The sequence below is a fragment of the Coregonus lavaretus genome (genome assembly GCF_964263955.1).
Source record: "Coregonus lavaretus genome assembly, chromosome: 7".
Lineage (NCBI taxonomy): Eukaryota > Metazoa > Chordata > Actinopteri > Salmoniformes > Salmonidae > Coregonus > Coregonus lavaretus.
In genome coordinates this window covers 50,304,647-50,323,087 of record NC_139994.1, presented here as the reverse complement: position 1 = coordinate 50,323,087, position 18,441 = coordinate 50,304,647, and the positions used below count along the sequence as shown (strand labels likewise).

At 42.9% G+C, this 18,441-nt stretch overlaps 3 protein-coding genes across 3 annotated transcripts in view; 2 read left to right on the top strand and 1 right to left on the bottom strand.

Moving 5' to 3' along the window:
* The window catches only part of LOC311132211 (perforin-1-like), a 13,044-nt gene extending 9,954 nt beyond the window's left edge, over positions 1 to 3,090 (bottom strand). The window contains exon 1 of the mRNA XM_084165437.1: positions 2,977 to 3,090. Coding sequence (XP_084021563.1) covers positions 2,977 to 2,983 — 7 coding nt within the window. The 5' untranslated portion in view covers positions 2,984 to 3,090. The remainder of the gene's footprint in view (positions 1 to 2,976) is intronic.
* A 6,258-nt stretch (positions 3,091 to 9,348) lies between these two features.
* Positions 9,349 to 11,311, top strand: LOC311132557 (endonuclease domain-containing 1 protein-like; the record flags this gene model as incomplete). The annotated part of the gene is made up of 4 exons (XM_084165820.1): positions 9,349 to 9,642; positions 10,127 to 10,327; positions 10,601 to 10,873; positions 11,195 to 11,311. The coding sequence occupies 4 exons, from the start codon at positions 9,349 to 9,351 to the stop codon at positions 11,309 to 11,311; spliced, it is 885 nt and encodes a 294-aa protein (XP_084021946.1).
* A 3,909-nt stretch (positions 11,312 to 15,220) lies between these two features.
* LOC311132556 (endonuclease domain-containing 1 protein-like) lies at positions 15,221 to 16,896 on the top strand (the record flags this gene model as incomplete). The annotated part of the gene is made up of 3 exons (XM_084165819.1): positions 15,221 to 15,547; positions 16,171 to 16,377; positions 16,519 to 16,896. The coding sequence occupies 3 exons, from the start codon at positions 15,221 to 15,223 to the stop codon at positions 16,894 to 16,896; spliced, it is 912 nt and encodes a 303-aa protein (XP_084021945.1).
* Positions 16,897 to 18,441: the final 1,545 nt, after the last annotated feature.

Below are 18,441 nucleotides of genomic sequence, written 5' to 3'. Positions count from 1 at the left end.
AAAAGATGAGAGAGGCCTGTAATTTTCATCATAGGTACACGTCAACTATGACAGACAAAATGAGAAAAAATAATCCAGAAAATCACATTGTAGGATTTTTTATGAATTTATTTGCAAATTATGGTGGAAAATAAGTATTTGGTCAATAACAAAAGTTTCTCAATACTTTGTTATATACCCTTTGTTGGCAATGACACAGGTCAAACGTTTTCTGTAAATCTTCACAAGGTTTTCACACACTGTTGCTGGTATTTTGGCCCATTCCTCCATGCAGATCTCCTCTAGAGCAGTGATGTTTTGGGGCTGTCGCTGGGCAACATAGACTTTCAACTCCCTCCAAAGATTTTCTATGGGGTTGAGATCTGGAGACTGGCTTCATGTTTTCTTTTAGATCCACAACTAGAATCCCTCCACAGCCTCATAGAGGATCTAGATACATTTTCTAACCTCTCTGGATTAAAACCAAATTATGACAAATGTACTATATTACGTATTGGATCACTAAAAAATACAATTTTTACATTACCATGTAGTTTACCAATAAAATGGTCTGATGGTGATGTGGATATACTCGGAATACATATCCCAAAGGAAATAAATGATCTCACTTCAATAAATTTTAATAGAAAGTTAGCAAAAATAGATAAGATCTTACTGCCATGGAAAGGAAAATACCTGTCAATTTGTGGAAAAATCACCCTGATTAACTCTTTAGTATTATCCCAGATTACCTATTTGCTTATGGTCTTGCCTACGCCTAGCAAACAGTTTTTTAAATTATATGAGAAAAAAATATTCAATTTTATTTGGAACGGCAAGCCAGACAAAATTAAAAGAGCATATTTATATAATGAATATGAATTCGGAGGACAGAAATTATTAAATATTAAAGCATTAGACCTATCACTAAAATCTTCAGTCATCCAAAAGTTATACTTAAATCCGAACTGGTTCTCAAGCAAATTAGTAAGATTGTCTCACCCACTGTTCAAGAAAGGCCTTTTTCCCTTTATTCAGATTACAACCTCTCACTTTCAGTTATTTGAAAAGGAAATAATCTCCCAAATGTCACTATTTCTAAAACAAGCCATAGAAAGTTGGTTGCAATTTCAATTTAATCCTCCAGAAACGACAGAACAAATAATGCAACAAATATTGTGGTTAAATTCAAATATACTAATTGACAAAAAACCTTTATTTTTTGACAGAATGTTTAAAAAAGGTATAATCTTCGTAAATGATATCATCGGTAGGACTGGTGGAGTTATGTCGCACATGCAGCTAACAAAAACATGGAAATGTCTGCTCTACCCAAAATTACAACCAAATAATTGCAGCCTTACCGCAAAAATGGAAGATGAAAGTGGAAGGGGGAGAAAGTAAGGAACTTGTCTGTCGGCCTTGCATTAAAGAACATAATTGGTTAAGGAAAACTATGATAAATAAAAAAGTATATCAGTTTCATTTAAGGACCAAAGGATTGACAGCCGTCCCATATAGATTGCAAAATAGTTGGGATCTCTTTTGACGTACCGATCCCATGGCATAGTGTTTATGAACTGACACGCAAAACGACACCGGATTCAAAAATTAGAATCTTTCAATTTAAATTATTATATACAATTCTTGCTACCAATAGAATGTTATTTATATGGGGGATACAATCTTCCCAGCTCTGCAGATTTTGCTGTGAAGAGACAGAATCATTAGATCATTTGTTTTGGTTATGTCCATTTGTAGCTTGTTTTTGGACACAGGTCCAGGAATGGCTAAAGGATTGCAATATTTACCTGGAACTAACCTTGCAGATAGCATTACTGGGTGATCTGAAAAGTCATAGTCAATCAATCAATAATATAATAATACTTTTAGCAAAAATGTTTATTTTTAATTCACAATATGTAGAAGCAATGAGAATAGAAAGGTTCAGAACTTTTGTAAAACATCACAGTACGGTTGAAATATATATGGCAAATAGAAATCCTATATGGATGGTGTTAAGAGATAGATGGGAGGTATTGAATAGAGTTGAAGGATGGGACTAATAACAAATAACAACAAATAATAACAAAGACAGCTAATAATGTAAGCATACTGTGTCCATAATAAGTATATAGGTTGTATGTTGGGAGCTTTTGGGAAAGAGCACAGTTTGAAAGATATGGCATTTAGAAGCAAACCGGATGGACATCATGAAAATGATCGGAGAGGTTGAGAGTAGAGAAGTTCAGGAGCAAAAATAAAATAAATAAATAATATATATATATATATATATATATATATATATATATATATATATATATATATATATATATATATATATAATAGAATTATTGTAAAATTAACTCTGTCCATAAGGTGTAGATAGTAAGTATAGACCGGAAGTAGAGGCCTGGGCATTGTTGTTCACTAATTTACTCCAAGTAGGGAAAGGATGGTGGGGTTGAAAAGTAATAAAGGGGAATATATATATATTTTTTTTAAATTAAAAAAACAACATGGGGGATTGGAAGTGATGCAGACAATTACATTGATAGAAGATACAATCTATCTGCAATATTAAGCTGATCCATTCCCAGAAAAAAAAAAGAAAAAAAAGAAGAAAAAAAAGAAGAAGTTACAGGTCTGTGAGAGCCAAAAATCTTGCTTGTTTGTAGGTGACCAAATACTTATTTTCCACCATAATTTGCAAATAAATTCATTAAAAATCCTACAATGTGATTTTCTCAACAACAAAAAAATCTCAATTTGTCTGTCATAGTTGACGTGTACCTATGATGAAAATTACAGGCCTCTCTCATCTTTTTAAGTGGGAGAACTTGCACAATTGGTGGCTGACTAAATACTTTTTTTCCCCACTGTATGTAATTCAAAATGTGTTAATTCTGTTGTTGCTAGCGATATTCATAAAAACATTTAAGGAAATGTTTTTGCGGACCCCCGTTTGAATACCCCTGATATAGAGTAACCTCTTACCTGACATATCAATCACAATCTCTTGGTAATGATGATGGGGTTGATGAAGATCAACTCCTAGAACAATGGAGCGTTCTGACCTCCTGTCTGTCTGTCTGTCTGTCTGACTGACGATTGACTAACTGATTGAAGGACTCACTGACTATCTGAGATAGTTTTTTTTGTTTATATAGACGGGGCCTGAAGTTTCCTTTGGCTATATACAGTATACCACCACAGGCTGTTGCAATGTGTGATGGTGTGAAAGTGGGTGTTCACTTATAAGAAACACTTCGCAGACAGATGGATGAATGTCTCGTGGCACTAGAAAAACAAGATTAGGCCCAGAAGTTTCATGACACTGTTTGCACACCCTCTCACCTGTGTGCTCCTGCTCTCCCTGATTAGTCAACCACGCATCCAATCCAATCAATCCTATGCATAGCCACTTTGCATACAGAGCCATTTCCTTGCTTTGGCAGTCATTCTCCCTCTGAGCTGTGTGGACTGCATCTGAACCCTACAGTAGACTACACCTGGATGTATTGTTACACGTAGATATACTGTAGCTGGCTGCAAACACCTCCCTAAACAGCCTTCCCTTTTCCTCCTAGTACTACCACCACCACCCCCTCCACTGTAGGTCTGTACCCAGGCTAAGATGCGTCCGTTGCGGGTCTACCTGCTGGCCCTCCTCCTGTTGACAGGGATCTGGCTGTCTGGTGCCAGTGTATCCGACAGCTTTAAAGACTGCAGCCAGTTTCTCTACATGAGGGCAGCACCGACGGGCATCGACGGGACCAGGGGCAGCCTCAAGAGGATCTGCCAGCGCTACGGGGACAAGGCGCGCTACGCCACCCTGTATGACGGCAGCCGTCGCCTGCCCCTCTACTCGGCCTACACCTTTAAGAAGAACAACGGGAAGAAGAGGATGGACACGCCCTGGATGTACGAGCCACAGGTAGAGATCTGTTATCATGTTACAACATTACAGCAGGTAGAGAGAGATCTTTAGCAGCAACTTACTGTGATACTCTCATGCAATACTGCAGTATTCTCCTGCAATAACAGTCCCATGTTAATGACTTATTGGCCAATGCATGGCTGTCCTGTCTTTGTCATGAGGGCGTGCTTTTTCTCCACCTAAACTAATGATTTAGTCATCTAACCACTCTTACTATCTAAACGGAACTTTTCAAAACCCATTTTATTTTTTACAAACTATCTTATCTGTCATACCTGTCATTAAATCATCAACCCCCCCTCTAATCAATCCACAGCTGGCGTCTGGGAACGAGGGTGGGAACATGAAGGTGCTGCCCCCTAGTGACGACCCAGAGCCTCTGATCCAGGAGAGCCAGGCGGTGCTGGAGGACTACTCAGACGCCGTGGAGTACTCCCGAGGCCTGCTCAACCCAGACCAGCACCAGGCTGACCCAGACGATAAGGCCTCCACCTATACCCTGACCAACGTGGTACCCCAGGTCAGCCATTTTGTTATCAAATACGTTATTTTAATGCTTTTGGGACGTTATAAATCATAATGTTATAATTAAGCAATAAGGCCCGAAGGGGTGTGGTATGTTGGCCATATACCACAAACCCCTTATTGCTATTAAAAACTGGTTACCAACATAATTAGAGCAGTAAAAATAAATGTTTTGTCATACCTGTGGTATAAGGTCTGATATACCACGGCTGTCAGACAATCAGCATTCAGGCCTCGAACAACCCAGTTTATAATCCTAATTAGAATGGAATTTTATGTTAATGTTAGCTAATGTCCTGGTACCAGATCACAGACTTCCTGGAAGAGACCTGGAGCTCCTACTTGGATACCGTGCGCCACCGCCTCAATAACTTCTGCAGCAGAAAGCAGTCCTACGTGGTAACCGGGGTGACAGTCTCCAGGGCGACCATACGTCGGGGGAACGAGGACCGCCTGGGGATCCCAAATCACCTGTGGTTGGCTTACTGTTGCCCACAGTTCGACCGTAACTCTCCCTACGAGGTGCGTTTCATGTTCCCCAGCTATGGTGCCTATGCACTGAATGAACAGGAGGGCCATGGGGTTATGGAGGTGCCTTTAAAGACACTGGAGAGCTTTCTGAAGAAACAAACAGACATGGATAGTAATCTGGCTATCTTCTACAAGGACTGTGTGTCAGAGAACACCTTTAAAAAGAAGAGAAAGAGATAGGTGTGTGTGTGTGTGTGTGTGTGTGTGTCTGTTTTTGTTTATTTATGTAATGGGGGTGTAAATTGACCAATTGAACAATGTTTTATTTTAGTCACATTTAATACTCTTACAAGGTATCTGTCGATAATTGTCATGCACAATCAATCAACTGAACTGAAAATACAACAAAAAGCTCTCTTATCTGTCTCAAATGTCTCAAACATGTGAGAAACCACAACATCACAAAGTAACACTTTTCTTCACACCTCATAGAAACGCTCTGAACAAAGTGTACTGCATGCAACTCAAACCGACAGGATACTGCTTTAATGAGAGTACCATAGTAAGCTACATCTATAATGTTTTAACATAATAAAAAAGATTCTGTTCAATGTAGTTTACAGCCGATATTTGCATGGAATATGGGACATACACGGTGCAGTGTAAAAACAATGGTAGAGGCATGGGCATGGTGCATGAGTCGGCTAGGACTGCAGCTAACCATACTTCCATGGTAACCCAATGCATGCACACCGATAGCGCTGGCTGAATGAGACTCACTTCTTTGCATCCTATCAGTGGGTTTATGGCTCTCACCTGTTCTATTCTACAGTTCTAAACCACTGTTCTCAGACCTGCTGAAGAAATCATTACATCACCTACTCTGGAAGCCCTCCCTCCATGCATCCCTCCTTCCCTCCCTCCCTTTTCCGTCCTCCCATTCTCCATCCTCCTTCTCTCTTCCATAGCCACACTAACCGTCCAGTGCAGGTACAGACAGAGAGGATAGTGTATCCACACCTCACTATGTTGCTGTCCTGTGTGCTCCTGGCTCTGGCCCTGCTTTCTCTACCTCCCCCAGTAAACCCCAGCGTGGACTCCTCCTTCAGGGACTGCAGCCGGTTCCTGTACCGGGGCCTGGCTCCCAGGGGCCTCCGGGGGACTCGGGGCCTCCAGAAGGTTTGCCAGCGTTACGGGGACAAGGCGCGCTATGCAACCCTGTACGACCCAGTAGGCAGGATCCCCCTCTTCTCTGCCTACACCTTTAAACGCTCCAATGGTGAGAGCAGGGACGGTCTGCCTTGGATGTACGAACCACAGGTAAGGCCCTAGACTTTTTTACTAACTATACTGATAGGTCTCTCTGGTCGAGATCATGCATCTCTCTGGTCTACACAGACAAATTCATAGAGACACAATACTCTGTTCTATTGAATTCTGTGGTCAAATCAAACTGAAGAAGAGGAGACGATGAGTAGTTCAAAGAATAGATGGTCTGTTACAGTGGTGAGAATAGGGCTTTAAGGGTTATGCGTAGACAGTAGAGCACATTAAAACATTCCCTCTAGTACTCTGAACTGGTGGTTTAATAGTCTTGATAAGCACGACACACAATGAAATTGCCCTCACAATGAACAGGTTTCAGTGTCACAAAGTCTAGGTAGTAGGTACACATTGTTACATAGTATTAGCAAGTGATATTCCTGTTCACATTTTCTATATGCAATAATCTGTTGCACTCTCTCTCTCTTTCTCCTCCTGGCTCATATACTGTGTTGTACCTATTTTCTGTCTGTGTAATCACACATTGACATTGCTCTAACCCTCTTCATCTCCTCCTTTCCCTCTCCTCCAGCTGTCCAGCGGCTCTGGGACAGGTAACATGCAGCCATTCCCCCGTTCTCCCTCCAGCCTCCTGGCCCTTGAGGAAAGCCAGGCCGTGCTGGCTGACTACTCTGACGCAGTCCTCTACGAGCGTGGCCAGCTGAACCCCGATCAGCACCAGGCCAGTCCTGGGGACAAGGACTCGACCTACACCCTGACCAACGTGGTTCCCCAGTCCAAGGAGTTCCTCCACCACCACTGGCTCCCCTACCTGGAGGACATCCGCAAACGCCTCAACAACTATTGTCGTGGAACAGCCTACGTCATCAGTGGCGTCACCACCACTGGTAACACCATCCGGAGAGGTAACGTTAACCGGGTGGGGGTACCGAAACATCTGTGGACAGCCTACTGCTGTCCGGATTTTGATCCCAGTGCGCCGTACGAACTCCGGTACAAGTTCCCTACCTATGCAGCCTATGGGCTTAATGATGTGGTAGATAACATTGTCACGGAGACGTCGACGAAGAGCATGGAGATGTTGGTGAAGAGAGAGATGGCTGTGGATCAGGACTTTCAGCTGTTCGATGGAAACTGTGTCCCCGAAGTATGAATGGTTATTAGAGTAAATATCAAGAGACAATCATTTAAAGAGAGAGAGCGAGAGAGAGATGGGGAGAGGGAGAGAGCGAAGGAGATGTTCCTGCCACTGAAAATATACATTATTTGGTGATGTTTATGAAATTACTAACCAATAAAGCAATCATTATAAATGTATGTTTAATTGTTTGTGTCGTCATTTAATCCATGACAATATTAATACCACAAAACACCAAATTATCCCATATTATCAAGACAGTTTCCATTCACCAATCATTTGAGGCCATGTCCAATACACACATGTATAGACACATACACATCAATGGCCTTTACTAGCAAATGGGTCATTGACAGACACATTCAAAGTCATTCACTCATGTTATTGAGGTACATGACCCTTGTTTCCGCTTTAAAGGAAGATAAGAATTTTCTGGAAGGGCTCTCTTTGATTTCCCATTAAGTCACTGCCTGAGTCCACACGATGCCAACACAATCTTACATGGTCATGCAGCATAACCATATACAAGACCATCTATGAGTCCAGTAACCAGAGTCTGCTAATAATAAAATAATAATATGCCATTTAGCAGACGCTTTTATCCAAAGCGACTTACAGTCGTGCGTGCATACATTTTTGTGTATGGGTGGTCCCGGGGGAAGAGACTGAACCTACCACACACTGTACAACCACAAACACATAAAAAAATGGTTCACAACTTGTGCGAGGAACTTGTCACCTCAGAGGGCGCTCAGCTGAGTGTGGTTTCGTTCTAATTCTCAAATCAAATAGTCCGGGTAGCCATGATTAGCTGTTCAGGAGTCTTATGGCTTGGGGGTAGAAGCTGTTAAGAAGCCTTTTGGACATAGACTTGGCGCTCCGGTACCGCTTGCCGTGCGGTAGCAGTTGCCCTACCAGGCGGTGATGCAACCAGTCAGGATGCTCTCGATGGTGCAGCTGTATAACTTTTTGAGGATCTGAGGACCCCATGCCAAATCTTTTCAGTCTCCTGAGGGGGAATAGGCTTTGTCGTGCCCTCTTCACGACTGTCTTGGTGTGTTTGAACCATGATAGTTTGTTGGTGATGTGGACACCAAGGAACTTGAAGCTCTCAACCTGTTCCACTACAGCCCCGTCGATGAGAATGGGGGCATGCTCAGTCCTCTTTTATTTTTTCCTGTAGTCCACAATCATCTCCTTTGTCCTGAGCACGTTGAGGGAGAGGTTGTTATCCTGGCACCACACAGCCAGGTCTCTGACCTCCTCCCTATAGGCTGTCTCATCATTGTCGGTGATCAGGCCTACCACTGTTGTGTCGTCGGCAAACTTAATGATGGTGTTGGAGTCGTGCCTGGTCATGCAGTCATGGGTGAACAGGGAGTACAGGAGGGGACTGAGCACGCACCCCTGAGGGGCCCCCGTGTTGAGGATCAGCGTGGCAGATGTGTTGTTACCTACCCTTACCACCTGGGTAAGGGTAGGTACTCTTCAGAAATAAACTATTGATAGGAACCACTCGCTCTGAAGTCACAGTCATCTGTCAGTCAGAGTCTGTTATCAGTCACTAGAAGTTTAAATCCAGCTGAGGCCAACCATACCACCAAGGCCACCAATAGCAAAACCCATCAGGCTTTGCAATAGCCTAGCCTGGTCCCAGATCTCTTTGTACTGTATTGCCAATTTCTATAGTTGTTGTCATGCCAAAGATGATAAGGATTGGCAATACAGCACAAAGAAACCTGGAACCAGGCTAGCAATGACATCTTTATTTCAATAGAACTCAGGTTGTCAATGATAGGCAGCTAAGGTCAGCTGATAGAGAAGGTGTGCATGGCTTTGCATAATGAGCCCAGATTAGGGAGCGCTAACGCTGAACCACAGGTGTACCTCTCATTCATAGCTGCCGGCACCAAGAACTCAGCGCCGGTACAGAAACACACATAGGTACTAAGAGGGACGTAAAGACAGAGGAGAACCAAGACAGACAGAAAGACAGGCTAGCTAAGTCACCATGGCCCCACTCTGGGCACAGGCCTTCCTCCTGGTCACCATGGCGATGATGGATGTCCGGGGAACGGTGGAGAAGGAGCTCTCTCCAGAGTGCAGGGAGTTCCTGTACATGGGGACGCCACCCGTGGGCCTGGAGGACCACTCGCTCCAGAAGATCTGCCAGCGCTACAACAACAAGCCGCGTTACGTCACACTGTACGACACAGCCAACCACGTCCCCATCTACTCAGCCTACACCTTCAAACGCTCCGACGGGGAGAAAAGGGTGGACGTGCCCTGGATGTACGAGCCACAGGTAACCTGGAGACATTTCAAGTCAATGGTTGCATCCCAAATGGCTACCTATCCCTTATCTAGTGCACTACTTTTGTCAAAGGTAGTGCACTAGATAGGGAATAGGGTGCCATTTGGGGTGCATCCACACTGTAATGCCAGTCCAGTGGATTATTCCATATTGATTGGCTCTCACTAGTATATCATAAGGTATGTTTTTCCATAGCTTCTGAATTTGAATGTCTGTGGCGCTAACTTCATTCTTTATATAATTTAAATGTAATTCAATAACACAAATCCAATGCTCTATGGTCATCATGAAAATTACAGAATGCTGCACATCATTTCATAGGCTAATATTTGAATGATCATAAACTGCATGCCATAAAGTCTCCTTTTTACAGCAAGCATGTGTTTCAAAACGTAACCTATTCATTAATCTCATATCCATTACACTATTCATCCCTACTTAATTCTCTCTCATTGTTTGTTTGTCTCCCACCCAGTTGTCCACTGTTTCTGACACCAGGGAGATGCAGGCGTTCCCACGTAGCTACATGCACAGGAACTTTGAGGACGCCCAGGCCGTTCTGGACGACTACACCAACGCCGTCCTCTACGAACGTGGCCACCTCAACCCTGACGAGCACCAGGCCGACCCAGACGACAAGGCCTCCACCTACACTCTGACCAACGTGGTGCCCCAGGTCCGCCATTTTGTTTTCAAGTTCTTTACTTAAAATTGTACTTGTAGACAATAAGGTCACATTGTGTATTGAACAAAATATAACAGTGGGGTAATGTACTGAGATATTTTACAAATGTTTGTATTTTATTTTAAATTAAATATAAAGCCCAGTTGTAAATCATTTAATCCCAAATAAGTAAAATACCAACACCAGTGGATAGCTTGGAATGACTTTCTAACCCCCAGCAACCAATAAACAGGCACACATGTATGATGTGGCACTGCCTTTAAGGTCAGAGAGTTCAGTGCCGGCACCTGGAAAGAGCAGGAGCACGTGATCCGCAAGCGCCTCAACAACTACTGCCGCGGCATCGCCTACATTGTCACCGGAATCACCACCTCAGGGAACATGATCCGGCGCCATAACATTGACCGTGTGGCGGTCCCGACGTACCTGTGGTCGGCCTACTGTTGTACCGACTACGACCACAACGCGCCATACGGTGAGCGCTACAAGTTCCCGGCGTTCGCCCACTACGCCCTCAATGAGAAGGAGAACAACCAGGTAAATCTAGAATAATAATACATTTATTTTATATAGCGCTTTTCATTACAAAGAGAATCTCAAAGACGCTGTAAAAACAAACAAAACAAATGTAGCAATCTGGCAGATCTTGGGCGATGGCGTAGTGTAGTCTACTGTCGTATACTGTTATATTACATACATTAATTTTCCTGGAAATGTGTAAAATAATCCCGCAAGAGATGGGTCGCGAAAGGTGACTTGACGCGTAAATAAAAATATGAATTTGTTTGTTCATTCACTCACTCAATCGTTCATTTATTCATTCAACACTTTTGTTCCGTTCGTTCATTCATCCAACAGGTCCTGGAGTTGTCCGTCAAGAAACTGGAGGAGTTCCTCCAGAGGTCCACCTTCGTGGACAAGAACTTCCAGATCTTTGTGGACGACTGTGTCCCGCCTGCCTTTGCTCTGCATTAGGTCCCCTGGTCTCTCAGTGGACTTGACCTCCCCAAACCACAAGACCTTACATTTAATTTACACTTCCTGCAATGGAAACAAGTAGTCAACAATAGCAGTCTTCTTAAATTGCTGTTATTGATTGATTGATTAATGTTTTTTTCCCTCTCCAAATACTTTCTCCAAAGATCATGTAGACCCAAATGATGTTCCCATCTATGTCTGATTAAATAAAGTTCACCCATCTTAAGACATGCAATTGATATATTGTCATAAAACGGGTTCTATAATATGACCAATACATTAGTAAGGCACATATTCAGAGCAACATTCAGTTGCGTGGGAGGGATGTCATGTGATCTGTGAAGAGAACAACATACCAGCTCAAACCTACAACATGACAATAGAGGTTTTGGTTTAGTCCTGTGGTTGGTTGTGCTCTACTCTAGAATATGAGATGTGAGAATGTGGTTGACATCCCCTCAGGCGGATGTTTAACACCTTCCACTACCCTCGTGTGGTTTTCAACTGGAAATGTGTAAAACAACAACTGTTCAGACAGGTCATACAAATAATAAAAGTAATTGCTACTCATTGAAGTTCCTGGATGGAATGTTGTTTTTCTATACATTCACAACACAGGAAGCTGCTGAGAGGAGGACGGATGGCTGGAACGGAGTAAATGGAATGGCATCAAACACATGGAAACCATATGTTTGATTTTTTTGATACCATTCCACTAATTTCGCTCCAGCCATTACCACGAGCCTCTCCTCCCCAATTAAGGTGCCACCAACCTCCTGTGATCCACAATCGTATTTACTGGAAGCCCATCATACTAATTCCAGTGACAATCAATGAATCCACAACAAGTCTGTGAAGTAAAATTCTCATGGCACAGCTAGGTTTCCAGCCTTCATCCACTACGCCCTCAACCAGGTAAATCTAGTGTTATTTTACTATTATATTACATACAGAATATTACTTTTAGTTTTTTGTGAAAATGTGTCAAATAATCCCGTAAGGGATGGGTCGCTAACAACGACTTGATGCATAAAAAAAATATTTCATTCATTCATTCATTCACTCATTCGTTCATTCATCGATCTCTTCCTCTGTTCGTTCATTCATCCACCAGGTCCTGGAGTTGACCATTAAGAAGCTGGAGGAGTTCTTCCAGAGGTTTACCTTTGTGGAACTTCCAGATCTTTGTGGATGACTGTGTCCCGCCTGAACATTTCAGATATAAATATGTTATGTAGAACAAACATACTTTTGTCTGACATGTAGACTTAGGAATAATTTCAGATATATTAATGACATTTCTATCTGAACGTTCCAGAACTTTATGTCCTGCCGAACACACCTCTGTTCTCACTGTGGGCCTTGACCTCCCCAAACCACATGAACTTACATTTATTTTACACTTCCTGCAATGGAAACAAGTTAACTCTAGTAGTCTTATTAAATTGCTGCTCTTGATTGACAAAACCCAAGGTTGGATTTATGTTTTTTTCCTCCTCAAAGATCATGTAAATTATGCTGGATAATGTTCCTACAGTGCCTTCAGAAAGTATTCATACCCTTTGACTTATTTCCTAAACAAAGACTGTTAAATAATATGTATTAAATACTGCCAGAGTTATATTTTAATATGCTTAATGTTATGTATCTAACTATGCTTAAGTGAACATATCCATAAAATCCCAGTCTGTGCTTTCCAGAAAAAGCTAGGAATGTCAACGAGCACCAAAACAACCCCATTGTGAAAAGAAAGGAAAACAATCATGTTAACAAACAACTGAGAGACTAAACTTTTCTTCCCCTCCATAGATTTGTATGTGCTTTAAATCCCTGTCTGCTGGAGAAACTCACTGTTTGTCTATAGCTTCAAATGTGATTTACAGTGCCTTCAGAATGAATTCATACCCCTTGAGTTATTCCACATTTGTTGTGTTACAGCCTGAATTCAAAATGGATTACATAGATTTTTTTTCCCACCCATCTACACACAATACCCCATATTGACAACTTGAAAACATGTTTTTAGAAATGTTAGCTAATTTATTGAAAATGAAATACAGAAATACAGTAGATGTACATAAGCTTTTTCACAACCCTGATTCAATACTTTGTAGAAGCACCTGTGAGTCTTTCTGGGCAAGTCTCTAAGAGCTTTCCACACCTGGATTGTGCAACATTTGCCCATTATTCTTTTCAGAACTTTTCAAACTCTGTCAAATTACTTATTTATGATTGCTAGACAACCTTTTTCAGGTCTTGCCATAGATTTTCAAGTAGATTTAAGTCAAAACTGTAACTCTGCCACTCAGGAACATTCACTCTCTTCTTGGTAAGCAACTCCAGTGTACTGTAGATTTGGCCTTGTGTTTTAGGTTATTGTCCTGCTGAAAGGTGTATTCATCTCCCAGTGTCTGGTGGAAAGCAGACTTAACCAGGTTTCCCTCTAGGAGTTTGCCTGTGCTTAGCGCCATTCAGTTTCTTTTTTATCCTGAAAAACTCCCTAGTCCTTAACGATTACAAGCATACCCATAACATGATGCAGCCACCACTATGCTTGAAAATATGGTGAGTGGTGAGTGGTACTCAGTAATGTGTTGTATTGGATATGCCCCAGCTTTTCCTTTTTTATTAATTTCAAAAAATTTCTAAAAACACAATTACACTTCGACGTTATGGGGTATTATGTGTAGGCCAGTGACACAAAATCTCAATTTAATCCATTTGTAATTCAGGCTGTAACACAACAAAATGTGGAAAAAGTCAAGGGGTCTGAATACTGGCACTGTATGTCTGATTGAATAAAGTTCACCCATTCCAACAGTTGGATGACTCATTTCTTCTGACATACTATATATAAATGCGTGCTATGATATGACTAATACATTAGCAATGGTTTTTATTCAGAGCAATATTCAGTTGCTGCGTGGAAGGGGTGTCATGTTAAACACCTCCCACTACCCTCATGTGGTTTTCAACAGGAAATGTGTGAAACAGCAACTGTTCAGACAGGTTTTACCAATATTAATAATGAGTAGAAATAAAAACAACAAGTCGTTGCTATTAATTTCACTGAAGTTCCTGGATGGAATGTTGTTTTTCTGTACCTCCACAAACTTTTTTACTGGAAACAAATCATAGTAATTCCAGTGAAAATCAATGAATCCACAAGAAGTCTGTGAAGGAAAATTCTTCATGGCACAGCTAGGTCTCATTTCCAATCTACCACTGCACAAAGCCTTATTCTGCTCACACCTCAGTCTTTACATGAGAGGATAGGCAGATCAGACTATCAACAGGTCTACACACACACTTTGCATCTCTTCACTTCAGAGGATGAGAGGCAGCGTACTGTAGAGAGATCCCATTCAGCTCTGACCACGTTCTCCACAGATGGACACTGACACAGGTGGCCTTGGGTCCCTTTTACAGAGCAGAGAGCATGAGATTGATAACAAAAACACAGCCTTTCAGGGCCTAACAGAGCCTGTTTTCATATTACCAAGTAAAAGACGTCTATCCAATGCTTCATGCTATAGCTGGGCCTAGTTCTGGGTAATCTAGGAAGGCGTTTGAAAGCTGAACACTGATAACATGAACTGCTGCTCCTCACTTTGCTGTGGTGGCTTGCCACTTTGAATATATGGAAAAGGACTTGACAATGGGAAGTCAAGATGGGCCGAACCACTGAGTATCTCTTCATGAGAGAGATGAGACCGTACAGAGAGTTATAGACTCACACGGGAAAGTGTGAAGTGAGAGACAGGAATCTCACGCACAAAGTAGCAACAGTAGTGTGTGAATGGCAAAGGGAGCGAGGGGAACACAAGACAACTAAACAAGATAGGTTCGAGGACAACGAGACAGAACGAGAGAGAGAGAGACAGAGGGAGAGACTGAGTAGCTAACATGGTCACCATGAAACACTTATCCATCTACTCTTTTCTGTCTCTGGCTGTCCTGCTGATACTGGGTTGTATGCGGGAGTCCCAGGCTGGGGTGGTGGAGGACTTTAACCACGTGGAGCGCTGTAAGGACTCTCTGTACATGGGAACCCCACCTCGGGGCTACCTCCTCAGTAACTCCCTGAAGAAGATCTGCCAGCGCTATGAGGACAAGCCACGCTTCGTCACCCTCTATGACCCCCACAAACACATCCCTGTCTATTCGGCCTATACCTTCAAGAAGTCCGACGGCGAGAAGAGAGTGGACTTCCCCTGGATGTTCGAGCCACAGGTAGAATAGTGTGTGTGTATGTAGTGAGTGTGTGTTGGATTTAGTCTTTGAACATAGACCAAAATGTTTACATGCTCCAATTTAGCGTGTTAGCAACCCCATTATGTAATTTCAAAACATGTTTGATAAAGGTTCTCTCATGGATGCAGATGACTGACACCCATACACTAGTAGGTAAAGCTTGCTGAGCTGTGTGGACAATATTGCTGCTCATAGCAAAATTAGAAGCTGGAGATAAGCAGCTTCATGGGCTGTGTGAATTGGTGTTACAATAGGATATTGTTGTAATCTGTTCATGTGGGCAGCACGTTTTATGCATATGCAAATTGAATTGATCCTTCCCTCATTTTCCATCTTCATCAAAATCCCCTCTCTCTCCCTCTGTCTCTATTTCCCCCCACCTCTCCCTCCCTCTATCTGTATCCTCTACCCCCTCTCTCTCCCTCCTTCTCTCCATTACCCCCTCTCTCCCTCCCTCCTTCCCCCCCTCTCTCCCTCTCTCCTTCCCCCCCTCTCTCCCTCTCTCCTTCCCCCCCTCTCTCCCGCTCTCCTTCCCCCCCTCTCTCCCTCTCTCCTTCCCCCCCTCTCTCCCTCTCTCCTTCCCCCCCTCTCTCCCTCTGTAGTTGGCGTCAGAGAAGGGCAGCAGCAACATGGAGCCATTCCCCCAGTCCTCCTCTCACATGCACATGAACTTTGAGGACAGCCAGGCCGTGCTGGAGGACTATGCTGACGTGGTCCAGTACGAGAGAGGGCATCTCAACCCCGATGAGCACCAGGCCGACCCCCTGGACAAGGCCTCCACCTACACACTGACCAACGTGGTGCCCCAGGTAAATTGGTTCAGTCTGCACATTTAAACGTTGGTTTGGTGTGTCTACCTTAAACTGTTTAAGCGAAGGAGCGAGTGGAAGATTAAGAAGAAGAAGAAGAAGTATGGGAAATAACAGTAATGATCTTGCTTTTTGCCCCAGATCCGTGAGTTCAACATTGGGCCCTGGGCCGAGCACGAGGACCTCATCCGCAAGCGCCTCAACAACTACTGCCGCGGCAAAGCCTACGTGATCACCGGGGTCACGACCTCTGGGAATATGATCCGCCGCGACAACCTGGACCGCGTGGCCGTCCCCGAGTACATGTGGTCAGCCTACTGCTGCACCAACTATGACCAGAACGCGCCCTACTTCCAGCGGTACAAGTTCCCGGCGTTCGGAGCCTACGGGCTGAACGACCGTGTCAACAACCACCTGGTGGAGGTTCCGGTGAAGAACCTGGAGAAGTTCCTCAGGGGAAGGATGGACGTGGACAAGAACTTCCAGATCTTCTACAACGACTGTGTGCCTGACTCATAATGAGCAACCATGTGATAGTGATTGCAATCATGCCAGCCTCAATGTCACCTCTACATTGTCATCTCATTTCTGTATTGAGTAGATTTTGACAATATGAATGTAGCCTGTGGGTGAGTTGTTGCTTACAAGCAATAAAGACCAACGTTCAAACCCTGTTCCGCTTCCATTGTCCATTCAATGTATGAAAATGAATGTGAAGTGTAGGCCTACCCCCTAGTTCAAGAAACATGGTGCTTTTTGTAAGAAAATGAATCTCACTTTCATGCAGACACTGCTCCTAAAATGTGCAGTCAAACTCAGAGCCTTTTGAGATTATAGACATAGCTGCATTTGAGTGGTAAAACCCTTCTCTATGTAAAACAATCATGTCCTATTTAAGACCCAATGTCTGTTCTTTGATCAGAAGCTTCATTTGCATGTTGGCCTCTGGGTAACAAGAACAAGTCAGTGTGATGTGAACCAAGGAGAACTCACCGGCTTATATTCTCCACTGCAGAGACAGACTGTACTAAACGCCATAGAAGAAAGTCAAGATGTTGAGTATCTGGTACGAGATAAAGTGAATTCATAAGAATTCATGTTGGATAATTACTGTATTCACATTCCGGTATTATATTCACCAGGCTTGTAGTCATCTTTTAAAGGTTTAGTTACTGCCACAGAACTAGGGTTGCAAAATTCCCAGGAACTTAATATTATTGGTTTTCCAGAAATCCCGGTTGGAGGTTTCCTGATTTCCTGCTTATTCCATCCTGATTCCAGGGAACTCCAACTGGGATTTCGGGAAAACCAGGGAATTTATTGAAAGTTCCAGGGGCCTCATTTATCAATATTACATAGAAACTATTCTAAAATACTACTTACAAATGGAATTTACCATTTTTGTTTGCAAAGAAAAAGTGTGATTTATCAAACAATCCTACGAGCATCATTCGCACACCAGTAGGAGATAACCATTGATACATACCAATTGTTCTCAGCCTCAGTGCTTGTGCATGACCTTGGCTATTTGCATTTCGAAAAGCCCCTAATTAACCATATATGGTCAAAATCATCCCTTCAAAGCACGTGGGGAATATACACTGCCAGACTAAGAAACACAACGGTGCGACACATAAAAGCTAAGAAAAAAAGACTGAAATAGAGGTGCTAACAACCATCATATCGAAGTAAACTTGAAGTCACGCAATGGCATGATGTGTAGTCCAGAGGAGGCTGGTGGGAGGCACTATAGGAGGACGGGCTCATTGTAATGGCTGGAATGGAATATGGTTTCCATATGTTTGATAGCGTTCCCTTTATTCCATTCCAGGCATTACAATGAGCCTGTCCTCCTATAGCTCCTCCCACCAGCCTCCTCTGGTGTAGTCCTCCCACCACGACTCGGGAAACCATGCAATTTCTTAGACTATGAAATAACTTCTAATGAACTTCACAGGGTGGTGAAAGTGCACGGTGATCTTGATGCTCCTTTCCAATAAATATAAAGGGTCTTATTCTGATCGATGCTTGACTGCCGTTTGACAAATACAAATATTCTCACTG